We start from the raw sequence: 20,725 nt of genomic DNA on the forward strand, positions 1-20,725 counted from the left end.
ACTAACATTTTGTTCTATCTTTCTGTTCTGCTTTTGAAGCTATGGGTCTGGCAGTGTACATCATCATTATGCTGGTCTAATGTACCACCAGCAGCAGCAGCACTAGAATTGACTGTTAATGCAAAAATACTCAGAACAGTCAAAATATCACAAGATGATGCCACACCACAATGAAATGATTGCATGAAGACACTTGCTAGCAGTTTTCATAAGTATACCATTTAGCTTTATGAAACTGCAGGACAGGGAAATAGAATCATATGGACTAAAAATAACAAAAAGTAACAAAATGCTTGTTTGGGTAGCATATGGCACCAGTAGGATTGGGCAGAAAGTCTATGAATCCCAAAACATAAATCTTTCTTCAAACCTGCCTTGGTTGTTGCCAGAAAAGGCTTCTCCCATGTACTGTATTATTTTTTACAGCACTAATATCTCGGTGATAGAAGATGCCTCGAGTAGAAAGAGGCCAGTGTAGAGATGCACCATGCCATGTCTTTGTAGGTGCCACCTGACAGTACAAATCTGATGACATAAAAGTGGAGACACAGATGCTTTGCAAAAAAGCTGGTCCCATCTTGCTCAGGATACCATGCAAGGGTAGCACACAAACAATAGAAGGCCCTCATGTCATTTCTGTCAGCCACGAAGATGGGGGGGGGGGGGGTGGAGATTCTCAGGCTGAAATCTCAGAAAGGGTAGACTGTGAGAAATGCATGGGTTGCAGGACTGCATTCAGGCCTTCAAATAAGTAACATGTAGATAAATTCTAAGTGGAATGGGAGAAAAGCGAGACATTGTGCTGGTTGGTACCTCTTCCTCTGAAAACCAGTGGTGCAGTACTTAATTTGGTATTTGTGAGCTGAGCGTTAACAACTGCCTTTGTTTTATTTTACTTTATTTTGCTTATTCTAACATGTATTGCCTATCGTCTACCCAAAATATGGCTTTCATGGCAGCTACTAGCAACAACTGAAATATATACATACAATAACAATAAAAGACACATTTAACCAAAAACAGAAATTTTAGAAAACCTAACAACAGCAAATCAGTCAAGTGCAGTCTGATACAAAAAGGACCCGCAGCACTCCATGCCTGCTTCCAGCAGAGATCCTTTTATTACATACTTGCTGTGGTGTGTGCCACTTGTATTAGAAATTTAGAGGGCGGGCAAGAGTTGCAGCTGCACTACCAGGCAAACAGGGCCTTCTTGTCTTCTTTAGAAAGTTCACACAAACAGTTCAACAGCAGCAAAGTATCTCCAAGGAACTTAGATGGCACAATGTCAATCACCATCTTCCTGAGTTCGGCAGGGTTGTTGTGAGTTGGGTTAGAGCTCAGATCCGGCCTTTGTTTCAGGATGCCGTACGTGTTGATGAGAAATTCACTAAACACTGGGTGCACATCCGTGTGGTAGCCCATTTTCTCCAGACGAGTAGTCAGGTCTGCGTAGCGCCGAGTCATGGCTCGATACTTTTTCTCATCCATGGAGCCATCTAGGGATGTCATGGAGACCTAGGAATTTTCATTTTTTTTTTAAGCCACGAGCCCTTTACAAACAATTCTGTTTTTACTTAGCAAGAGCAGAAGAGAAGGGACGGTTTTCTCACATTTTATGGGGAAGAAATTTCAGATATTTATAATAACTTTTGTTCACCATAGAACCATGGCTGGCTTATCCATGAGGCCAACTGAGGCAGGTGCCTCAGGCAACAAATTGGTGGGGGGAGCCTATCTCTGTTCTCATACTTGCCTCTGCGGCTCCTCCTCCTCTTTTCACTCCCTGAATTGGAAAAGGGACAGAGAGGAGCAGGAGGAAATGTAGAGGGAAGAAGAGTGAAGCTAGAACATTGGAGAGTGGAAGGTGCAGAGACTGGCACATCATTGGGCAAGTGGAACAGCATTTGGCATGTCGCCTCAGGTGTCAGGAGGTTTTGAGCCAGCCCTGCGTAGAACAGTACAGTATATGGAAGTTGAGTGCAATACTGACCAAAGCTCAGCATGGCAAGGCAAACAGGAATGAGATCAAAAGCATATGAACAACAGATGGAGAAACTGAACATACTGTATAAACATACTGTATAATCAAAGAAGCCTTGCTGCATTTCAAACTAAAATTATTTATTCATCAAGGAATCTTTGTTTTAAATGAATCTTCTGTTCAAAAACAATGAGCTTACATGTGGCCGTGATGATTGAGCAAATTAACAGCAGGAACACATTTATGGAATGTATTTATTGTTATTAAGTTCCACCAGAGGGAACCATGTGGTCACGGAGTTTGGGACATGTCTGAGGCAATCAAGGCTGTAAATTAAAATGAAAAGGGATACCTGTTTGATTTTCTCAGGAATATTGGACACTGTGAATCCATACAGCCGCATGATTCCAGGAAACACATAAGCAAGGATACGCCTGTCTAACTGGAAGGCAATCTCCCCCACAATACGTCCATTCTTCTTGCTGTTTTGAGCAATCTCTATGTCTATATGGAGTGAAAAAATTGGGACAGAGGTTGAGAATATTATAATAAATAGTAATACAAATATTTATCTGGGCATCTCTTAACTGAAGTGCTTGGGACCAGAAGTGTTTTGGATTGGCTATTGAATTTTCCATATTTTTGAATTCTTGCATAGACATAAAGGCAGGAATGAGGGCAGACCAGTACAGTAGTGAGAGCAGTGCAGCCACTCTCATCCTGTACTTGCTGGCAAAGGTGAGAAAGAGGGCAGACCAGCAGTAAGATCAGTGCTGCTGCCAATCAGATGATCAGTGCAGCTGTCATGCTGAATGAGGGCAGACCTGCAGATTGATCAGTAGTGAGATAAGCACTACTGCTGATCAATTGATCAGTCATACTGGAACAGGCCAAAACAGGCCCTGTGGGCTCACCCAGTGGGCAGAGGAGGCCCATTCAAGGAGCCTCCAGGGCAGGCATCCTGACGCAGAGAGTCCTCTCCCAGACACGATATTTTCTGCCCCAAACCTGTGATGTCACGTTCAAAAACATAATGCTCAAAAACATTGCGGCTTTCAGAATACTTGGGAATTCCAGATAAGGGATGCCCCCCTGAACTGCTTTTCAAGAAGAGTCACTCATAACATGCTTTATGCAGTAAAATAAATTAATAAATGGTTTAAAAAATATGTAATACATTTTAAAAATTTAATAAATTTTAATATCAGAAGAGACGCCATCAACAGTCACTAGAAAAAAAACACTGTTGGGGTGAAGAGAGATAGTTGTTCTCCCCTTGCTAAATAGAAGAGGTAGTATTGGCAACCTTCAGTCTCGAAAGACTATGGTATCGCGCTCTGAAAGGTGGTTCTGGCACAGCGTCTAGTGTGGCTGAAAAGGCCAATCCGGGAGTGACAATCCCTTCCACACCGGGAGCAAGTGCAGTCTGTCCCTGGTCTGTCTCCCTGGCTATGGGCCTTCCTTCTTTGCCTCTTAGCCTCAGACTGTTGGCTCTGTTTTCTGTTGCATGGTGCAGAGTTGTCGATCCGCTTGTCGGTTTTCACCCTAAACCCCACGCACCCCATGAGGTTAACGGACCGTGGCGAGGCAACACCTTACTGGCTGGGGACTGCCCAGCTTAAGGCGGGCGGTAGCTGCCCAATGAGATGCAATGATCTCTCCCACCGTCGGAAGCAGCCCCTGGCGTCATGCTCTACGCCAATCGAGCAAAGACTTATAACCGGTAAACTGCTGCTTCCCGTGTTGTGCCGACGCCGTATGGCGAAGTTGGAGAGTCCTCTCCAGTGCGCGAAGCCTGGGTAAAGAAGGTATGGAGGATAGGCTGTTACCCATGCAGCAAATCCCCCCTCTCCACGTCGCTGGAATGGTCCAATGGAAAGGCAGAAGCCAATACGGTTGGTTCCAGCGGCGTCGCAGGAGTTGCCAGAACGTGACTGTGTTCAGCCATGAACTGCCTAAGGGACTCCGGCTCCTGATTTTGCTTCGAGGTTGACTCCTGAAGCCTTTTCCAGAACCGGATGTAGCCACAAGGCAGTGGAGGTTTGAGGTCAGAGTTTCCTTCTCTTAGATGAGCTGCCTTCCTAGGCTGACGAGTCCCATCTACCCGGTGGCTGTTTAGTCGCCTCTTACGACAAGTACAGCCAAACTGAGGGCCTATTCTTAGCCCCCAGCCCCCAGGGGTAAATAAATAGAATAAAAATAGAAGAGGACGCTATTTTAAAAGGTGCCTATTTGCCCAGTTACTAGGATGGTATCTGATATACCCTTCCCCTTAGGGTTTAGATACCAATCACACTTTTACTCATGCCTCGCAAAGCCAAGGCTCCTAATGAAAGAATCGGGGATAAAACCACATGAAATGGAGGATGTAAAATTCCTTAAAAACAATGAATAGAATGATAATACATGGAGCATTGTATATCTGCATGCAGGAAGACATGTTTATATATCACAATGTTATATATCACATTTACAGCCCACCTTCAAAGGTCTCAGGGTACCATAAATGGGTTTTCCTCACCCCACTTGCCCCCTCCAGAATAACTCTGTGAGACGGGATAGGCTGAGATAAACCACATGTTCCTCCCACTTCCAAAGCCCCTGGGACACCTTAGCTCAGGGTGCTCACACTTTTTTGGCTCGAGAGCTACTTTGAAACCCAGCAAGGCCCGGAGATCTACCAGAGTTTTTTTTACAATGTTCGCGCCATCATAACATATAACATTTATGTGTACAATGTATGTTGGTGTACCTTGAGCCCCACTGAGTATAACAGGACTTACTCCTGAATAGACATGCCTAGGATTAGGCTGTGAGGCTGCAATCCTAGCCACACTTACCTGGGAGTAAGCCCCATTGAGTACAATGGGCCTTACTCCCGGCGTTTCCTCCCAGAGGCACCTGAAGGGGGGGTCGGCACTCCGCGATCTACTCATTTTGCCTCGCGATCTACCGGTAGATCGCGATCCACCTATTGAGCACCCCTGCCTTAGCTCAACCAGGAGGAGGTGTCATCACAGATTGGTAATGATAGCTGAAGGTTCCAAGCCAGTTTTGTTTGGTTGGCAATCCTACACCCTACTGGAACTAAGCTTAAGTACAATGGCATATTCTTTTCCTGCTTACTCTGCCTCCACCTTCCTCTGTTGACTCCCTTGTGTTAGTATAAAGAGTGTAAGCCCTTCAGGGCAGGGGCCTTTCCTTTCATTCTTTCTAATGCACCATGTACATGGATGGTGTAATATATATTTCATCATGAATAATAATAAATATCCCACACTGCATTTAGCTTGGCCCTTACTTGTGCTGATATGAGCAAGTGTTTACAAAGACAGATTATGCTCTGCGTCATAACTGTGCCACTAAGAGGCCCAAAAGACACTTAACTGTCCCATATTTGAAAAGAAATCTCTGGCATTAATCATAACATTTTTTTCACCTCACAATTTCTTGAACATCACTCAGTAGCCACATCTCAGCATTACCATTTAAATAAAATGTATGGCACTTCTTTACGTTGTCTGTGCCTGGTGCATCTGAAAACCAGACTTTCTTCTTTCGGGGCATCTCTAGAGAGTCAAGCTGTGTTTTGCCTGTGCTTGAGTCCAGGGCACTGCTTAAAAGGTGACAGGATGGCCTTTCAGAAAGTTCTGAGGAAGAAACTCTTTTGGGAATCAGGAGATTCTCTGAAGTTGTACTCTGTGCCTGGAAATCCTCCTTCTTTGCCACACTAGTAGAGTTTGAAGATGTTATTTCTTCTTGCCATGATGGTGAGTGAGCGGGCCTGTCTTTTGAGTTGAGTAGCCTTTCAGCTTTGTAGTGAGCTGCAACAAAGCACATTTATTGGCCAGTTACTTCAAAATGCAGACAAACAGCAAAATGAATAGTTGAGAGAAACCTGGCCCCTTCCCCCCCCAACAGTTTTTTTTCATACTTATATGAATAAACACTTTATTAAATTAATCCACTGAACTTACAGAGTAGCATCCAACTACAGTAATTTGATGTGTGGTCTATTTTTCTTTTTTCCCTCCCTCTTTATTATAATAAAAGAAAAAGAAAGCAATACAATAAAAAGAAAAGTACAACATTAAAAATACATAAAAAGTACAAATAAGAAAACCTCTAATAATGTAGTATGGGCAGAGCTGAATATTCTAATTACCTACAGCTTTATATCTTAATAATCTAAATTTCGAAGTAATGTTCTCTATCCCTTACAATCTAATAATCCACAACTCATTGAGAGCCCAATCCTATGTATGCCTACTTAGAAGTAAATCTCATTAGTCAGTGGGGCTTACTCCCAGGAAAGTGTGGATAGGGTTGGGCTGTAACTCATTATTCTCTCTCACATGCTGAAAGTCAATAATTTCCATTTCTTCATAAAATTTTCTGTTGATTTCTCATTAGGTAAGGTCATCAGTTTGTCCATTTCTGCAAAGTCCATAACTTTCATCCACCATTCTTCTGTCGACTGAGTGTCTGTAGTTTTCCAATATTGTGCATAAAGTATACTAGCCAATGGTCTGTTTTTCCAATAATCGATAAAGACTGTCCAATTAAAAATCTCTCTTTAATTAAAAAATTTAAAAGACACTCATGAATATAAGACATTAATTTGTCAATTACTGCAAAATCACAAATTTGTTCCCCCATTCCACCACAGAAGGAATTCTTGAGAATTTCCAATATTTTACAAGAAAAATTCTTGCTGTCACTATAAAACATAATTTCTCAAACATTTAAAGAAACATCCCTTTTAATTTAATTTAATTTAATTAAAATTGGATTCAGACACTGTTTTTTAACGATACTGTTAAAAAAGTGTCTGAATCCAATTTTAAATTTATTTTTTCTATTGAAAAGATATTCAAAATCCAATACTCTCTTACTAGTTCACATGTCCACTGTAGATGAAAGACACCACAATCCTTTTCATACTTGCAGAATATTCCAGAGACTTTATTCATTGGAACTGGAGTGATATATCTGGGGATGGTACATGCCAAACCAGCTCCATGTTGCACAATGAGGAAGGGAATCTTCCATGTTCCCTTCCTCCCTTCAACACATTTTTCTCTTTTCTGAACTGTGGGGATGGTCGTGTCCACACCACCCATTCACATATGACCCATATATGAAGCATCAAAGATCAGGACAATGGGGAAGGCATACCAGAAGGTAGACATGCACAAACCCATTCCTCGTGTGAAGAGGGGCTAGATTGGTCAGCCCCTAGTTGTTACCTTACCTTACCGCTATCTCCACTTCCACTACTGCTATTTTCAAAAGGGCAGCAGAGGAGAGCAGAAGTATGTGAAGGAATGAAGCGAAGTAGTGGCCTATAGCAGTGATTCCCAAGGTGGGGTACGTGTATCCCCAGGGGTACTTGCCAGGACCTTTAGGGATACTTGAAAAAGCATTGAATAATGATGGAAAAAGACAGGAAGGAAGGCAGTTAGCTGGCTGTGAAAGCCTCAGCAACTTCTAGTTTTGGGCCATCAATTCATGTATCATCAGATATGGATCAGTAGTTTGAAATGACAGCAACTATATTAATTACAAACATTTTGCTAATATGAGGGGTACAATTTATGGAAATGGGCTGTCAAGGGGTACAGAAGTGAAAAACAGTTGGGAACCACTGGCCTAGAGCATCTCACAAATGTCCTCTCACATACTTCCTGTTCAGCTTCCCTCTGATGCTGTTTTGAAAATAGCAGAAATTGGAGTGAGAGCAGTGGAAGCGGCGACTGTGTGGTAGCACCTGGCAAGTGGGTAGGTGGGTCTTAGGTGGCCAGCAAGTGGTCCATTAAGCACTGGAGGGTGTGGGGGGAGGGAACCACACCAATCTGCTGCTTCCAATTGTTCAGCTCTTCCTATCAACTTCTAAGAAATATGGTTTCCTGTTCTGTAGGTCATGATGACATCACTGGGATCACCAAAGGGGAGGATCACCAAAGGGGCCATGGATACCTGATCACTGGGGAGAGGCCATAGGTCGGTGGCAGGGCATGTACCACATGCAGAAAGTTCCGGGTCCAATGTCACCAATTAAGAAGGATCTTCAGGGCTGAGAAATCACTTTTCCACCAGAGTGGGCAATGCTGGCTGAGATGGAGCAACAAGGCAGTTTCATACATTCATAGCACTGGATTGGACATTACATGAGATAAGCATCAAAGGCACGCACACTTTTTCAGACATGTTGAGGCTGCTAGACTTGACTCTTTCATTAATTGTGGAATAAAGGGGCATGGGAGCCATCTTGGACCTTTAGGAACATTTGCTTTGGTGCTTGCATAACCATGGGCTTAACACACCTAGATACTAAGATACCTGTATTTGGTATCATGAAACACAATGGCATTAATCCCAGAGTAACATGATAGCATCAATGAAATTCAGGGCTCTGAAATGTTACAGCTGTCTTTTGCATGCATTTGATGAAGTACAAGGCGTGGGCTTGAATGTAGAATGCTCAAATACAAATACAAACCAACTTTCCAGCACAGGCCTAGTGGTGCCAATGGGACGTGTGCTGCATCCTGCATTTGGGTGGGACTCAGGGCCTCCTCAAAGTAAGGACATGCTTGTTCCCTTACCTCAGAGCTGCATTGCCCTTATGTCAGTGCTGGAAAGTGGGTTAGGATTGCGCCCAGAGTTTATTGAGCAACTTGGAGCAAATGCACAAAGCTGCATCACTGAGTAGCTATGAAAGTAAGGAAGAGCTGTTTGTGACTCCTGGGTAGTTTTTTTTTTCCTTCAGCTTATGACAAGTGAGTTGTACCTGTGACTTATTGCTCATGAGTACAAGCTGCCAGTTTTGCAGAACCCAATAGACAATGATCACCTGAACTCATTTGCCATGAGTGAGAAGCAGCAGAGGCCGAGATCTGGCTGTCATTTGAATCTGGCCTGAGAGATTAAAATGTACAGATCACAGTGATTATTAATTCTGTGTCGTTTTCACAGGTTGGGAGTGGCATGTTTTGCAGCCCTCTGGAGAATAAAGCTAATAATAGACCAATGCTGCCATTAAGCAAGCATTTCTCACCAATGCTAAGTGGTAATGGAGTTTGAGCCTTATCACCTCCAGGCAAAGGGCCCTCCATGAGCCAAGATTTCTTGAACACTGAGATGTCTGTGGAGTCTTCAGGCTGGTTTCCCCCAATGGTAGAACATGACATGCTTGACAAGTGCGTGGATTTTTTCTCTGCACTTCTAGGGTGTAAAAAGGTGGGATCATTGTGGAACCGCTTAGGCTGTGTCTGGGCACTGGGACTGGACAGAAGTGTGGTCTCCTTGGAGGTGATGCGAGGCGAATAATGAAAATCTTCAGGCAGGGATGACTGAAATCGAACTTCAGAATCAACTTTTGCAGGTGCTCTTTCAAGGTACTGGGCTACAACAAAAAATAAAAAACATAGAGTGTTACCTATTCAAGTAGGGAATATTCGTATATTTGTCATTGTCTGGAATCTATGTCCTTGCCAGAGGCTGACCAGTTTTGTTCTGATGTATGATTTGTAAGGAAAGCTTTTTTATAAATCATCTTAGTAGAGGTGTCCCCCAGTATTCATGGGGGATATACTCCTGCCCCCCCTTGCAGATACCAGAAACTGCTGATAAGGGGGAACCCTATCTCTGTGACCCAACGCCCCTTTACCTTTGTTTATGTGGATTACATTCAAGCAAAATGATAAGGTGTCTTGCTTAAACAAACAGTATAAACAAAAAGCTTATAGCCAGATGAGCAAACAAGCAGCCTGCAGCCTAGAAGGGAGACTAAGAGCAAACATTCGTTTCTTGTTTCCAGCTTCCTGTTGCTCTCACAGCCCAATTCTAACCTGCGCTGTAACAGGGCAGCGCATCCAGTGCAGGGTAGGAGGTGGCTGTGGTGCAACTCGGGATATTTTCCCCTTACTCTGAGCACTGCCCCAGCTACCGCAATGGGGCTACTCAGCTCTAAACAGCCCAGTATTAGACCAGGCTGCTTGGGAGGGGGGGGGTTAGGGTCCAGCCTAAGCGCGCGAGACCAGTCCCACCCCCCTCCCGGGCCCAGCCTGTCCATCACCCGCCCTCCCTTCACCCTTGAAAGCCCAAGAAATGCCCTCACCCTGACCTCTCCAAACCTTGTGCCAGTGGCCTGCTACCAATGTGAACTCACCTCCGCTGGGTCTTGATTTGGCACAAGGAGGATGACATGCATCCTTGCGCCAGCCTCCCTGACTCGGGTGCAGACATGCCTTATGGCACACTTGCAGCACTCCTCAGCCAGTACAACGGACTTGCGCCAGCCAATTGAGCACTTAGAATTGCGCTCATACTCTCTCTTCTGGGCTGCAGGCTGCTTGCCTGCTCATCTGGATATTAGCATTTGCTCAAGCAAGACACCTTATCGCTTCACATGAATGTAATCCACATGAACAAAGGTACTGTAATGGGGTGCAGGGGGGTTACAGGGAACCATGGATAACCAGATCTGTGGATCTGATGTATCAGCATCAGCAAAGTTCTATTAGCACTGATTTCAGCATAACATTTATAGGGACAAATTTTTATGTTGGATTCTGACAGACATTTGGGATCCTGTTTGTAGTTTCCCCTAAAAAGTGATGGCCTAACCTGCCAAGCAACAGTCCATGCGCATACCCACTCAAAGGGTCACTTCAAAAATTCCTGAGAGTGAACAATGAACCTTCAAACCTTGCCTCCCAAACCTATCTATGCATGTTTACTCAGAAGTTCTACTAAATTAAATGGGACTTCCTTGCTAGTCAGTGTGTTCAGGACTGCAGTCTTCATTGTCTTCAGGACTATTTGCCTTCAGCTTATGGATCTGTGGGATCAAGATTTACAAGCTGAGAGTGGCCAGATCATGACTTAGGTGAGTTTCATATACGAATTCAGATAGATACTGATGCACACTGAGGAACATACTTCTAAGTTTGTTTGTTTGTACTTTCAAAGGGCTTTTAGTAAATTGATGTTGATTTCGCCTTACCTCCTTTCACCAATGAACCAGTGTCAGGAAATATAGGAGAAGTGTGAGGAGCTAAGAATTGGTCTTGGCTGCTGTCCTCACACTGCTGACCCAACAATAAGCGTAATTCATGGTTCTCCTTGAGTAGCCTAATTTGATTTTTCAGGTGTGCATTTTCTTCTTTAATTCTTTTCATCCACTCTCTCTCCTCGCTCATTATCTTCTTCCTCCTTGTTGAGGAAGAGTTAATTCGTAAGAGATAGCCTTGGCTGGGCAGAGTCACTTGTCCCAGTGCTTTGAACCGCTCACAGGAAACTCAACAGGTTTAGAATGTTTCTACACTATTATGATGTCACCAGTTCATAAAGTAACACTTGGTTGCTCCACTACAATAATTATTTGAGCTAGGCCTGCTTCTTCTGCAGGAGAGTCCATGGTACATTTTGTGCACTGGTCACATATCCAGACAGCATTGTTGAGAAAATACTTTGAACACCTCAATCCCAGGGTCCATTCACATGGTGAAACAATCAACAGTGCTTCCTTCTACAGCCATCTTGCATCTCCCATCCTGAAAGATTTGTTTTGCTTTCAAATTGTGATGGCTGTTTTTTCTCCCACTACTGCAACTTTATTGTTTTGTTGATTTTATAGGTTTATTGTTATATTTTTAAATAAGTTTGTCCTTAACTAAATACCTGTTCCAATGCATTTGAAAACCCAAGATTTGTGAGGCAAGGCCTGATGTTGTCGTGGCACTTGATTCACTTGGGGTTTGATTTGAATGTCCTGGTTTATAGCCCAACTCTATGCACATCTACTCAGTAGTCCTATTAGAGTCAATAGGCTTACTCCCAGACAAGTGTGGATAAGATTGTAGGCCTTAACTTGTTTTCATCTATGAAGAATTCAATAAGAGTTTGATAAAGTAAAACACTCCCCCCCCCCTTCCAGGTAAGCACAATTCTTATTTTCTCATTATTGGCAAATTCAGGGTATGATTTAAAAATGCAGTAACATGTTTGAGAAGGCTGAGGGATATACAAGGCTGTCACAATTTGCCTTGTATGACTGAAAGCCAGTGAAAATAAAAATAAATAAATAAATCCAAATAACTGGCCCAAAACCAGAGAGCTGGGAACTCTTCTTATCAAATGCAAACTACTCTGCATGTTTATGAACAGGATTGTGGGAGATATTTATTAACTACGTACAGTATGTATATTAATCATCATGCAATTGATTACTTGAACCAGTTTTGATCAGCATTGATCACGCTAAATATAGAAGTTCTGCTTCCAGTGGAGGTTGTGATGTGGCACTGGTAGGGGTGCATGCCCCGGTCCTATTTCTGGCAGTGAATCGACAAGTCAGGACTGGGTACTACCACTGCCACCAGTGGTGAGCACTGAATGGTCAGCCCAGACTGGTGGCCTCTCAGTGCCTGATCTAGTCATCTCTAATGTCATGCCAGGACAATGGGCTACCACAAAGCCACCTACCAGTATAATCCTATCTAAAACCTATTCATGTTTCATAGTGAAAATGAGTCAACTCTACAGATTTTAAGTACAGTATATGTTGACTGCCTTTTTAGGAAATTTAAATAAATGAATTTAGATTGCAACAATAATGTCTGAGAATATTGAAAGCCCTGTTCCACAGCATGGCACAACAAGACTTAAGTTTATAATGAGAAGCACTTATAACTACCTCATTACAACTCCTTAGCAAATTTGTTTAAAACTCTCTGGTGGGATTTCCTGGCATTTTCAATTTTCCAATGCAAATGTTGCTTCCTTCCATCACTTTATGACCTTACTTGAGTCAGAACAAACAAGACCACAATAATGTTTCTGAGACTGCACAGACCTGAAAGACTAGTGCCTGGACTCCGTGGGCAGAGAAAGTCATTTCAAGATGAGCAGTTGAAGGAGAATGCTGAGGTAAGGCTCTTCCGTAGAAGAGAGACTACAAGCATAATTAAGAGATACCCTGTTCCTTGGTAAATTTCCCTTTTTTACTCTGAAGCCATATAAAGACTAGCCTGTCAGGTTGGGACATCATTTCTGCCCAAGTAGTAGTAGTAGTAGTACAGGTATTTATATACCACCTTTCTTTGTCGTCAGATTTCTCCTCAGACTTTATTCAAGGCGGTTTACATAGGCAGGCTATACTAAATCCCAATAGAGATTTTTACAATTGAAGAAGGTTCTGTCTTTCAAGAACCACAACATTTCAGATGGATCTTTTTATGATCTGGTATCACATTCTGGCCTCCATTTTCCTCCCACACAGGCTGACAGCGGCCAAAGAGCAGGTGGAATAACTCGGCTAGGCTTGTCAGCTGCTTCAGGGTCTCGCCGTTCATGGCGCCGGTGGCCTCGAACTGGTGACCTTCGGATGTTATCTTCAGGCAAACGGAGGCTCTACCCTCTAGACCAGACCTCCTGCCCAAGTACAAATGCCATTGCCAATAGTTTTACCTGAGATGGGTAATGTAGGCAAGAACAACTCCAGACCAGATGCTCTTCAGAGAGACTTTCCTGGAAGCATGTACCCAGGAAGGTTTGAAGAATCTGGGCTATTGTTAGGCAGTAAAGATTGCAATGAAATTACATTTTCCAAAGGTCCCTGCCATGACCTATGACTCCACCCAGGAAAGGGGGATGGGAGGCCTTGTTGGAGAAAAGAGCAGTGGTAAAATGGAAGGGAATCTGAAAGACAAAGAGTGTGTGTGTGCACATGTGTGTTGCAGACTGGGGGCAGATCTGTAGAGAGCTGGTGAAGACCCAATGAGGAACTAGAGTGGAAGATCCTTGGGAAGAGAAGGAGCAAAGGTACTCCTGGGCCTGTTGTTGCATGGGCTTGCTAGGGAACTGCAAGGAAGAACTTGCTAGGGAACTGCAAGGAGGAGAACATTGCCCTGGTATGCTGCTCCACCTGCAAGACCTACTGCTAGATTGGCAGCCAAAGAGGCCTGGTTGAAGACTTTTGCACAACAGGATTAAAGAAGGGAAGGAAAGAGATATTTAAGAAAGATTGCATTTAAGAGGTAGGAAAATATCATTCAGCACCCTTGACAAAGTTCTTGATTTATTTGAGTTACTCTAAAAGAAAAAATCACACTCTCTTGTTGCCATTACAAGTATCAGCACACACTAGAGCAGTAAGATCTCATCTGCCCACCACAGGGTTGGCCCATCCAAGAGGCCAGCTGAAGGGACCACTTTGACTGGCAAACTGACATCTGGCAAACTGACACTGGCAAACTGACACTTTTGTCTTGCCACAGACTCAAAACTTCCTTTCAAACATGGGATCATAGCAGCATCCTGCACCACCACTGCAGCTGCCGCCGTGTCTTCTGCTCCCAATCCTATCACCCAGCAGAGAACCAGTCTGAGAACAGGCAGGTGGCAACAGTTAGGCACACATCTGCTGATGTGCATCCCAAAAATGAAGTGTGGGAAGATGGAAAATTTGGGCACTAGCTTGACTAAAGGCCCAATCATATGCAGCAGAGGAACAGCAGCTCCAAATGGCTGCCGCTGCATCCTGTGCTGGAATTGAGCAGGCTGGACATTCGCCCCCTTACCCCAAGTAAAGCTCCAGCTAGTTCGCTGGCTTAGTCTCAAGAAGCCCGAGCCTATCCCTCCCCCATTCCACCCTCTCTTCACCCAAGAATGCCTCCCCCACACCCTCCTGCCACTTGCCCAATGCCACTCGCCTGGGGGGGGTGGAGGCCTCCCCACCAGCACCACTTACTCCTTGGGTGGTGCAAACATGCCTTACAGCACATTTGTGGCACCCACTATGTTAATGTATGAGTGACAGATACACATGATTTAATGCACACAAGCTCCCAGAAAAAGGGCAAGAATCAAGGGTTTTGAGCTTACATGTATTATTTGCTAGTAAGTAAGCATTAATCACCCATCATCACAACTGGAGATTAGCTAGCTCATGGGCTGTATGGCTGGAAAGACCCACTGTTCCTGAGCCAACTCTTTCTTGTTTAGTGTGTGTCAGAATACACTGAGAAGCCAGTTGGATGACAAGCCAACTGGGGAAACCTTTGGTGTCTTCCCCATCAGTTTTCTCCTCATTAGTTCCTTGACAAAGACCCTTCTAGCTATCCTTCAATAGTCCTGTACCTTAGAAATGTTTAAAAAAAAAAAAAGAAATAAAAAAAACCTCCAGAGACTGCAACTAACTTGGCAGACTCAGAAAAAAGCTCCTCAACTTAGATCCAGAAATTTATGCCCCTCTGTCGTTCCTTTGGCCAGCCCCTTCTCTTCATTCCTTAATGCTTCAGCTAAGGGCTGGCCAGTAAGAGGGCTAGCAGGATATAGGCGAGAAAAGCGTCCAAGTGTCCAAATTGGGAAGATGTTTCGGTAGGAGGTGTAGCTGATGGCACAGGTCTTGTTGAATACTCCAGAAATGTTCTCCTGGAGAGATAAAACACCAGACAAAATCCAGAGTTGCCTTCCAGTGCAGGAAAAGCCACAAAAGCACAAAGAGGCTAAAAAAGGTGCAGTGGTCCCTCACCATCAGTGGATGGTGGGGGACAGACTCTGGCACTCCCAGAAGCCACTGTCAGGTTTTTAAAAAGTTCCCTTTAAAAATGTTTTTTTTAAGTAAATTTTTAAAAAGCATTTATTACCTTAATGCCACAAACCTCACTACAGGAAACACTTCAGCAATGTATTCCTGGGTGAGCCAAGGTCAAGGGAGGGGGTTGCAGGCTTCAATGCAACCCAGAAGTGGCTTCTGGGAGTTCTGGAGACTGTCCTGCAGCCAGATGGTTTGCAGCACTAAGGTAAGGAATGCTTTTTTAAAAACGTTTTTAACATGAGCAGATTTCAGTATCCATGTGGGTCCGGGAATGGATCCGCCACAGATACCAAGGGACTACTGTAATAATCTTTGTTACGAAACAGTCACTTGTGATGTAGTCCTCCATTACATATCTGTCTTCAGTCAATGAGGGGTAATCTGACACAGTAAGACTTCACTGGTGAATTGTATAATAAAACAGAGATGCAGATTCAGAAAAGAATTGCACATCCTTTGCTATGCTAGTAGAAAAGATGATGACTCTGGCATACTAGTGTATTATGGTAACTGAAGAGACCACTTCTGTATGGAATGTACAAAGTGACTGATGCTTCTCTGCTCCTCTTACTGTATGTTTAAGGGTTATGCCAGCAAGCTCAGAGGGCTTAGAGCAGGGCTTTTCAAACTGGGGCGTCGCGACACCCCAAGCCTGTGGGCCTTGGCCTGTTTACCCTTAAGGGGCGGGGGCAGCCTGGAGGCAGGGAGGAGGCAATGGTGTGATCCCCAGGATCGTGCTGCTCAGGGGGACTGCAGGGGCTTGGGTCCACTTGCCCAAGCCTCCTGCAGCCTCCCAGAGGTGCAGGGAGCCCTGCTCAACCTTCTGCAGGGCTCCCCCAGCTTTGAAAGCGAAAGCGGAGCGATCGCACCCCACCTCCACTAAAGTGGAAGTGGAGTGTGATCGCTCCACTTTCAGTTCTGAAGCTGCGGGGAGCTACTTACTCCCAGATAAGTGTGGATAGGATTGCAGCCTTAAAATGCTAATACAGATTTTAACAGGGGTGGGATGGGGAGTAAAAAGATAACATATATTTCATAACAGGGGAGCAGACTGGAGATGCTGCAATTTGAACAGGCATGCAAGCTGTTTCACTGATATATGCTACATTGCAGAAAAAATACTTTACCTGAGGCCAGTCCCCATTAGGCAATTGTTTGTCAATCAAAACTTTGATCCCTCTTTCCAGGACTTTGACATCTGGATACCTTCAAAGCAAAATGAGTAATTCTGACACAAGTAAATGGCTAAGGCAGGTTCATAGACAGCATAGGCTATGGCAGGTCTAGTTTGTACAATATAGAAAAGAAAATCTAAGTGTTGAAGCATTCAGATAAAGTCCCATCGCCAGTTAGCATAGCCAGCTTGTTTGTTGGATCCACACTCCTCAGCAAACAAAGGAAATGGCTAAGAGCACGCCCAGATAGCTGTAAGCTTAAATCCTTGATGCAGAAACTCAGCCTTTCTCATCCCTGTGGACAAAACTGTGGGATGCTTCTGCCAGTTTGCACAGCTAATGAAGAGCTACATGAAATGAAAACAAGATGCACATCCCATATGGCAACAGAAGATTCAACCTCAGTGGCCGTGGTGGCTTGCCAGAGCAGTGCCAGCTCCTGTTTGCCAGATACCATGTTCAAAGCCCTGCACAGGGCCCTCTTATGCTCCCTGACACCCATCCTCTGATGGTATTGGACACTACCACTGCTATTGGTTCTGACACAGCCAGCGCCCAACCTCGCCAATCTCTAATGTCGCCTCTGCTCCAGAAACCTTCCTCAGTCCCAGCTGCCACGCTGAGATGTCACAGGTTGACTCTGATAGGGGTACAGGGGAGCTCCAGGCATACATTTTATGCTCCTGCTTGTATGTTAGAGATTAGGTATATAGCCTGAAAGCTGCTGTGTGGGAATGCTTTGAGCTAATTTATACCAGTGTTCAGCTACGAGACCTGCTTGCTAAATAGCCAGAGACTCAATGAAAGGCCTCAGCAAGATGCATGTTGAGAGCAGTGGCTGCTTTTACCTTTTCTCATGTTCACTGCAGAGTTGTTGACCATGACTGTAGGGAAGGAAGAAAGAGTCACATCACTTCCAGCCACATGCTCTTACCTAACAGCCATGAGTCCCAGAAGAGCCCAGCAGGTGTTATGGATCTGAGAAGTGGCACTCTGGACATATCTGCGCAATTCACAGCTCTCAAAGTCCTCTCCCCAACCACCATCCTCCATCTGTTTGGAGAGCAAGAACTCACAAGCCTGGGACACCTCCCTGCAGGCCACCCTGAAACAGACAAGGCAGGAGTCAAAGGACAGCCTCCCAACAACTGTGGGGATGGGTACAAGAACAGGGCAAGGGCTTTAGTCATGCCAGGAGCACAGAATTACTGATGGGGGGAAGACAACACTTGAAATTACAAAACTACATTTTGCAAATGCATACACCAACTTAAAGAAAGTCTTCTTTTGGCAGGACCAAAAGGGGGTGGTGCAGGTTAACCTGGTTCCACAGGTTAACCAGAAGTTAACCACAGGTTAACCAGGTTAACCACAGGTTAACTTCTGGTTCCATGTCCCACAGGTTAACCACAGGTTAACCAGGTTAACCACAGGTTAACTTCTAGTTCCATGTCCCAAAATCCTGCTCTCCAAAGAAGCCCCAACTCTGTGACATCCCATCTTGGGAGACACAACTCTTCTTGAAGATACACATATCAGCTGATCACATATCACCATATCATATATCAGTCAGGGAGCAGAATCTGTCAGAGGCCCACCCCCAATGCCTGACAGGCTGATTCTCTTGCTTCCTGATGGGGCCAGAAGAATAGACATAGGAGAGAAAATATAAAGTACATGATCAGAAAAAGAAGTCATAGTTGCAGATTAGAGCTGATCAGGTAGGTTTTCCTCAACTGAAACATCTATACTGGATAAGCACAGAGGGCACTGTCTATTCTAGCACTGTCCATTGTCACTCTGTTCCCTGCACTAGGAGACAACCAGGCAGGTAAGGCTGCACTCCCCAAAGGAAACTGATGGGTGGGTTGCTGCCTTCACTCTCTGTACCAGATTTGTTCTGGGGTTCTACTTGGTGATACTCAGGTTCAGTTGGGTGGGCTAGAGATACCCCCATTCTATGAGAATAAGGCAGTAAGAAAGCAGTTTTGCCCCACCATTGGGGTGGTTCAAGTAATTTCTTCTCATCAGTAGAGCCTCATCATAAAACTGGAAAAGGATGTCCACTTACCCATCACGGTACTTGTGCTGCATACAAGCAAAAGCTTCCAATGCAAACCATGTGCCATAGGTGATGCACACACCCCAGCTCCTAAAAGGGAAGAAGAACCAGTGAGCAAATGCAAAATATCTCTCAAAAAGCCAGCCATCACTACCACAAGACACTGTTCACATGTTCACTTCCATTACAGCCACACTAGTTGAAAAGTTCAACTCCCATTGCTTCACAGAAGTGAACCAAGCATGAAGTTGCCCATGTTTTTTCAAAAACCAGGATTCAAGGGGTAACTACAAGTTGCATCCTGCCTCAATGCCTTTCTTCAAAAAGCAAGCCACTTCGGAAAGAGGCAAGTTTATAGCACAGGTGAGGAAACAAGTAGCCACTAAACCCCTTTTCCTGCCCCCTGCTACAGTTTCTCGCCTTAACCAGCTTTTTCAGTTTCGTGAGTATGTTGAAAAAAACACTGAATAAAAGAAGGGTTGCAAGAAGCAAAGCACGAAAAGCTTGGCTGTTGAAATCCTTGAATTTGCAATCCTTCAATAAATTGTGGAAGCTCTGTGTTGTAATTTCTAAAAAGTTCTAAAATACATTAAAATACTAATGTTCTAAGAACAGTAAGCATTTATATAGCAATGAGGGGGTGTTCAAAGCTCTCCACAGACATTTTGCATTAATTCTTAGAACTTCTGTGCAGGACAGACAAGGGTTGTTAACCCATATTTAGTTTGGGGGTGTGTGGTGGCAAGGCTTGAGGACTGGCTGAGGATTTGAATCAGGAAGGTTGCAGGCTCATAGTCTTAACAATTATACTGCACCAGCTCTCAAATTATTATTAATTATTATTAACAGTATTTATATACCGCTTTTCGACTAAAAGTTCACAAAGCGGTTTACAGAGAAAAATCAAACAACCAATGGCTCCCTGTCCCAAAAGGGCTCACAATCTAAAAAGATGCAAATGAATACCAGCAGACAGCCACTAGAACAGACAGTGCTGGGGTGAGGTGGGCCAGTTACTCTCCCCCTGCTAAAAAGAGGAGCACCCACTTGAAAAAGTGCCTCTTACCCAATTAGCAGGGGTTAAATACATTAAATTAATAAAGGGGTTAAATTAGCAGCAAATAAATACATAAAAGCTATTAACAGTAAGGCACCACTGGCATCTTCCACAGAACTAAATCCCCAAAAGAGGCCTCAAAGTGGTGCTCAAAAATAAGAAATTTTGTTATGAAGCATAGCATACCAAACATGTTTCAACATGTTTTCTTCAGGGGTCCCAGGTTGATATTATATTATATAGGCCAGTGTGTGATGCACATTGGTTGTACTGCACATAACTTGAGACCGTTCCTTTCCCTTAATTTTTTTTTAATTCTTTGACACTGCCCGTCTTTGCTTCTCTACCATCTTTCAACCACTGTTTTTTTTTATTCCAAATTTTTAAATCTTCCCAAAGGAACCAATGCCTGTCTCCAATAACCTCTGTCCTGTCAAGCAGCAGAGGAGCCTCACATTTTGCTGAAGCTGCACATGGCTACATGAACACACTCACCCTTCCCAGGAGCCATCAGCCCTTTGCTTCCTCTGACAATACTGTAAGCCCTTTTGAAGTGTGTCTCTAAGCAAAAAGGAAAGAGAATGGGAAAACTCATTCAATCAGTAAATACCCACTGTTCTTCCCCCATTATCTCTGACCTGCTTTGAAGTGATAAAAATACTGCTGTGATTTTTTGGACACTCCTTAAGTTCCCACAATCTCCTGTGCAGGTTCAGCAACCTTTGTGCTTTGGCTGTGTGAAACTGGATTACTAGCAAGCATGTGGTTTTGTGAACTCAGAAAATTCCTGATTCTAGAATATGCTTCTGCTTAGCAATAAGCCTACCTTGCCAGTTGGGCA

General features: G+C 44.0%; 2 protein-coding genes across 4 annotated transcripts in view; both read right to left on the bottom strand.

Moving 5' to 3' along the window:
- Positions 1-1,191: 1,191 nt before the first annotated feature.
- SPATC1L (spermatogenesis and centriole associated 1 like) lies at positions 1,192-11,190 on the bottom strand. The gene is made up of 5 exons (XM_066631508.1): positions 10,995-11,190; positions 9,045-9,350; positions 5,470-5,796; positions 2,337-2,488; positions 1,192-1,518 (listed from the first exon to the last, which is right to left on the bottom strand). Exons 1-5 carry the CDS (start codon positions 11,188-11,190, stop codon positions 1,192-1,194), a joined length of 1,308 nt encoding a protein of 435 aa, XP_066487605.1.
- Positions 9,373-20,725, bottom strand: part of LSS (lanosterol synthase) — a 33,937-nt gene continuing 22,584 nt past the window's right edge. For 2 of the 3 annotated variants that reach the window (XM_066631496.1, XM_066631478.1), the window contains exons 18-22: positions 20,380-20,445; positions 18,837-18,917; positions 17,700-17,870; positions 16,718-16,796; positions 14,064-15,424 (exon numbers count right to left, since the gene is read on the bottom strand). In XM_066631496.1, the coding sequence (XP_066487593.1) occupies positions 15,215-15,424; positions 16,718-16,796; positions 17,700-17,870; positions 18,837-18,917; positions 20,380-20,445 (607 nt within the window). In that variant the 3' untranslated portion in view covers positions 14,064-15,214. Of the gene's footprint in view, positions 9,393-14,063; positions 15,425-16,717; positions 16,797-17,699; positions 17,871-18,836; positions 18,918-20,379; positions 20,446-20,725 lie in introns of those variants that run through there. The other variant, XM_066631486.1, reaches the window with a different exon arrangement.

Source organism: Tiliqua scincoides, chromosome 1 (genome assembly GCF_035046505.1).
Source record: "Tiliqua scincoides isolate rTilSci1 chromosome 1, rTilSci1.hap2, whole genome shotgun sequence".
Taxonomy (NCBI): Eukaryota; Metazoa; Chordata; class Lepidosauria; order Squamata; family Scincidae; genus Tiliqua; species Tiliqua scincoides.

Bases quoted from the DNA above. Each gene is read 5' to 3' on its own strand.
- SPATC1L (XM_066631508.1), bottom strand. From the start codon at position 11,190: ATGAGCGAGGAGAGAGAGTGGATGAAAAGAATTAAAGAAGAAAATGCA. The intron at 5,797-9,044 runs GTGAGAAATGCT...CTCACTACAAAG, and splicing joins TCCATTACCACTTAGCATTG to CTGAAAGGCTACTCAACTCA. The intron at 1,519-2,336 runs GTATCCCTTTTC...GAAAATTCCTAG, and splicing joins TTCCTGAGAAAATCAAACAG to GTCTCCATGACATCCCTAGA.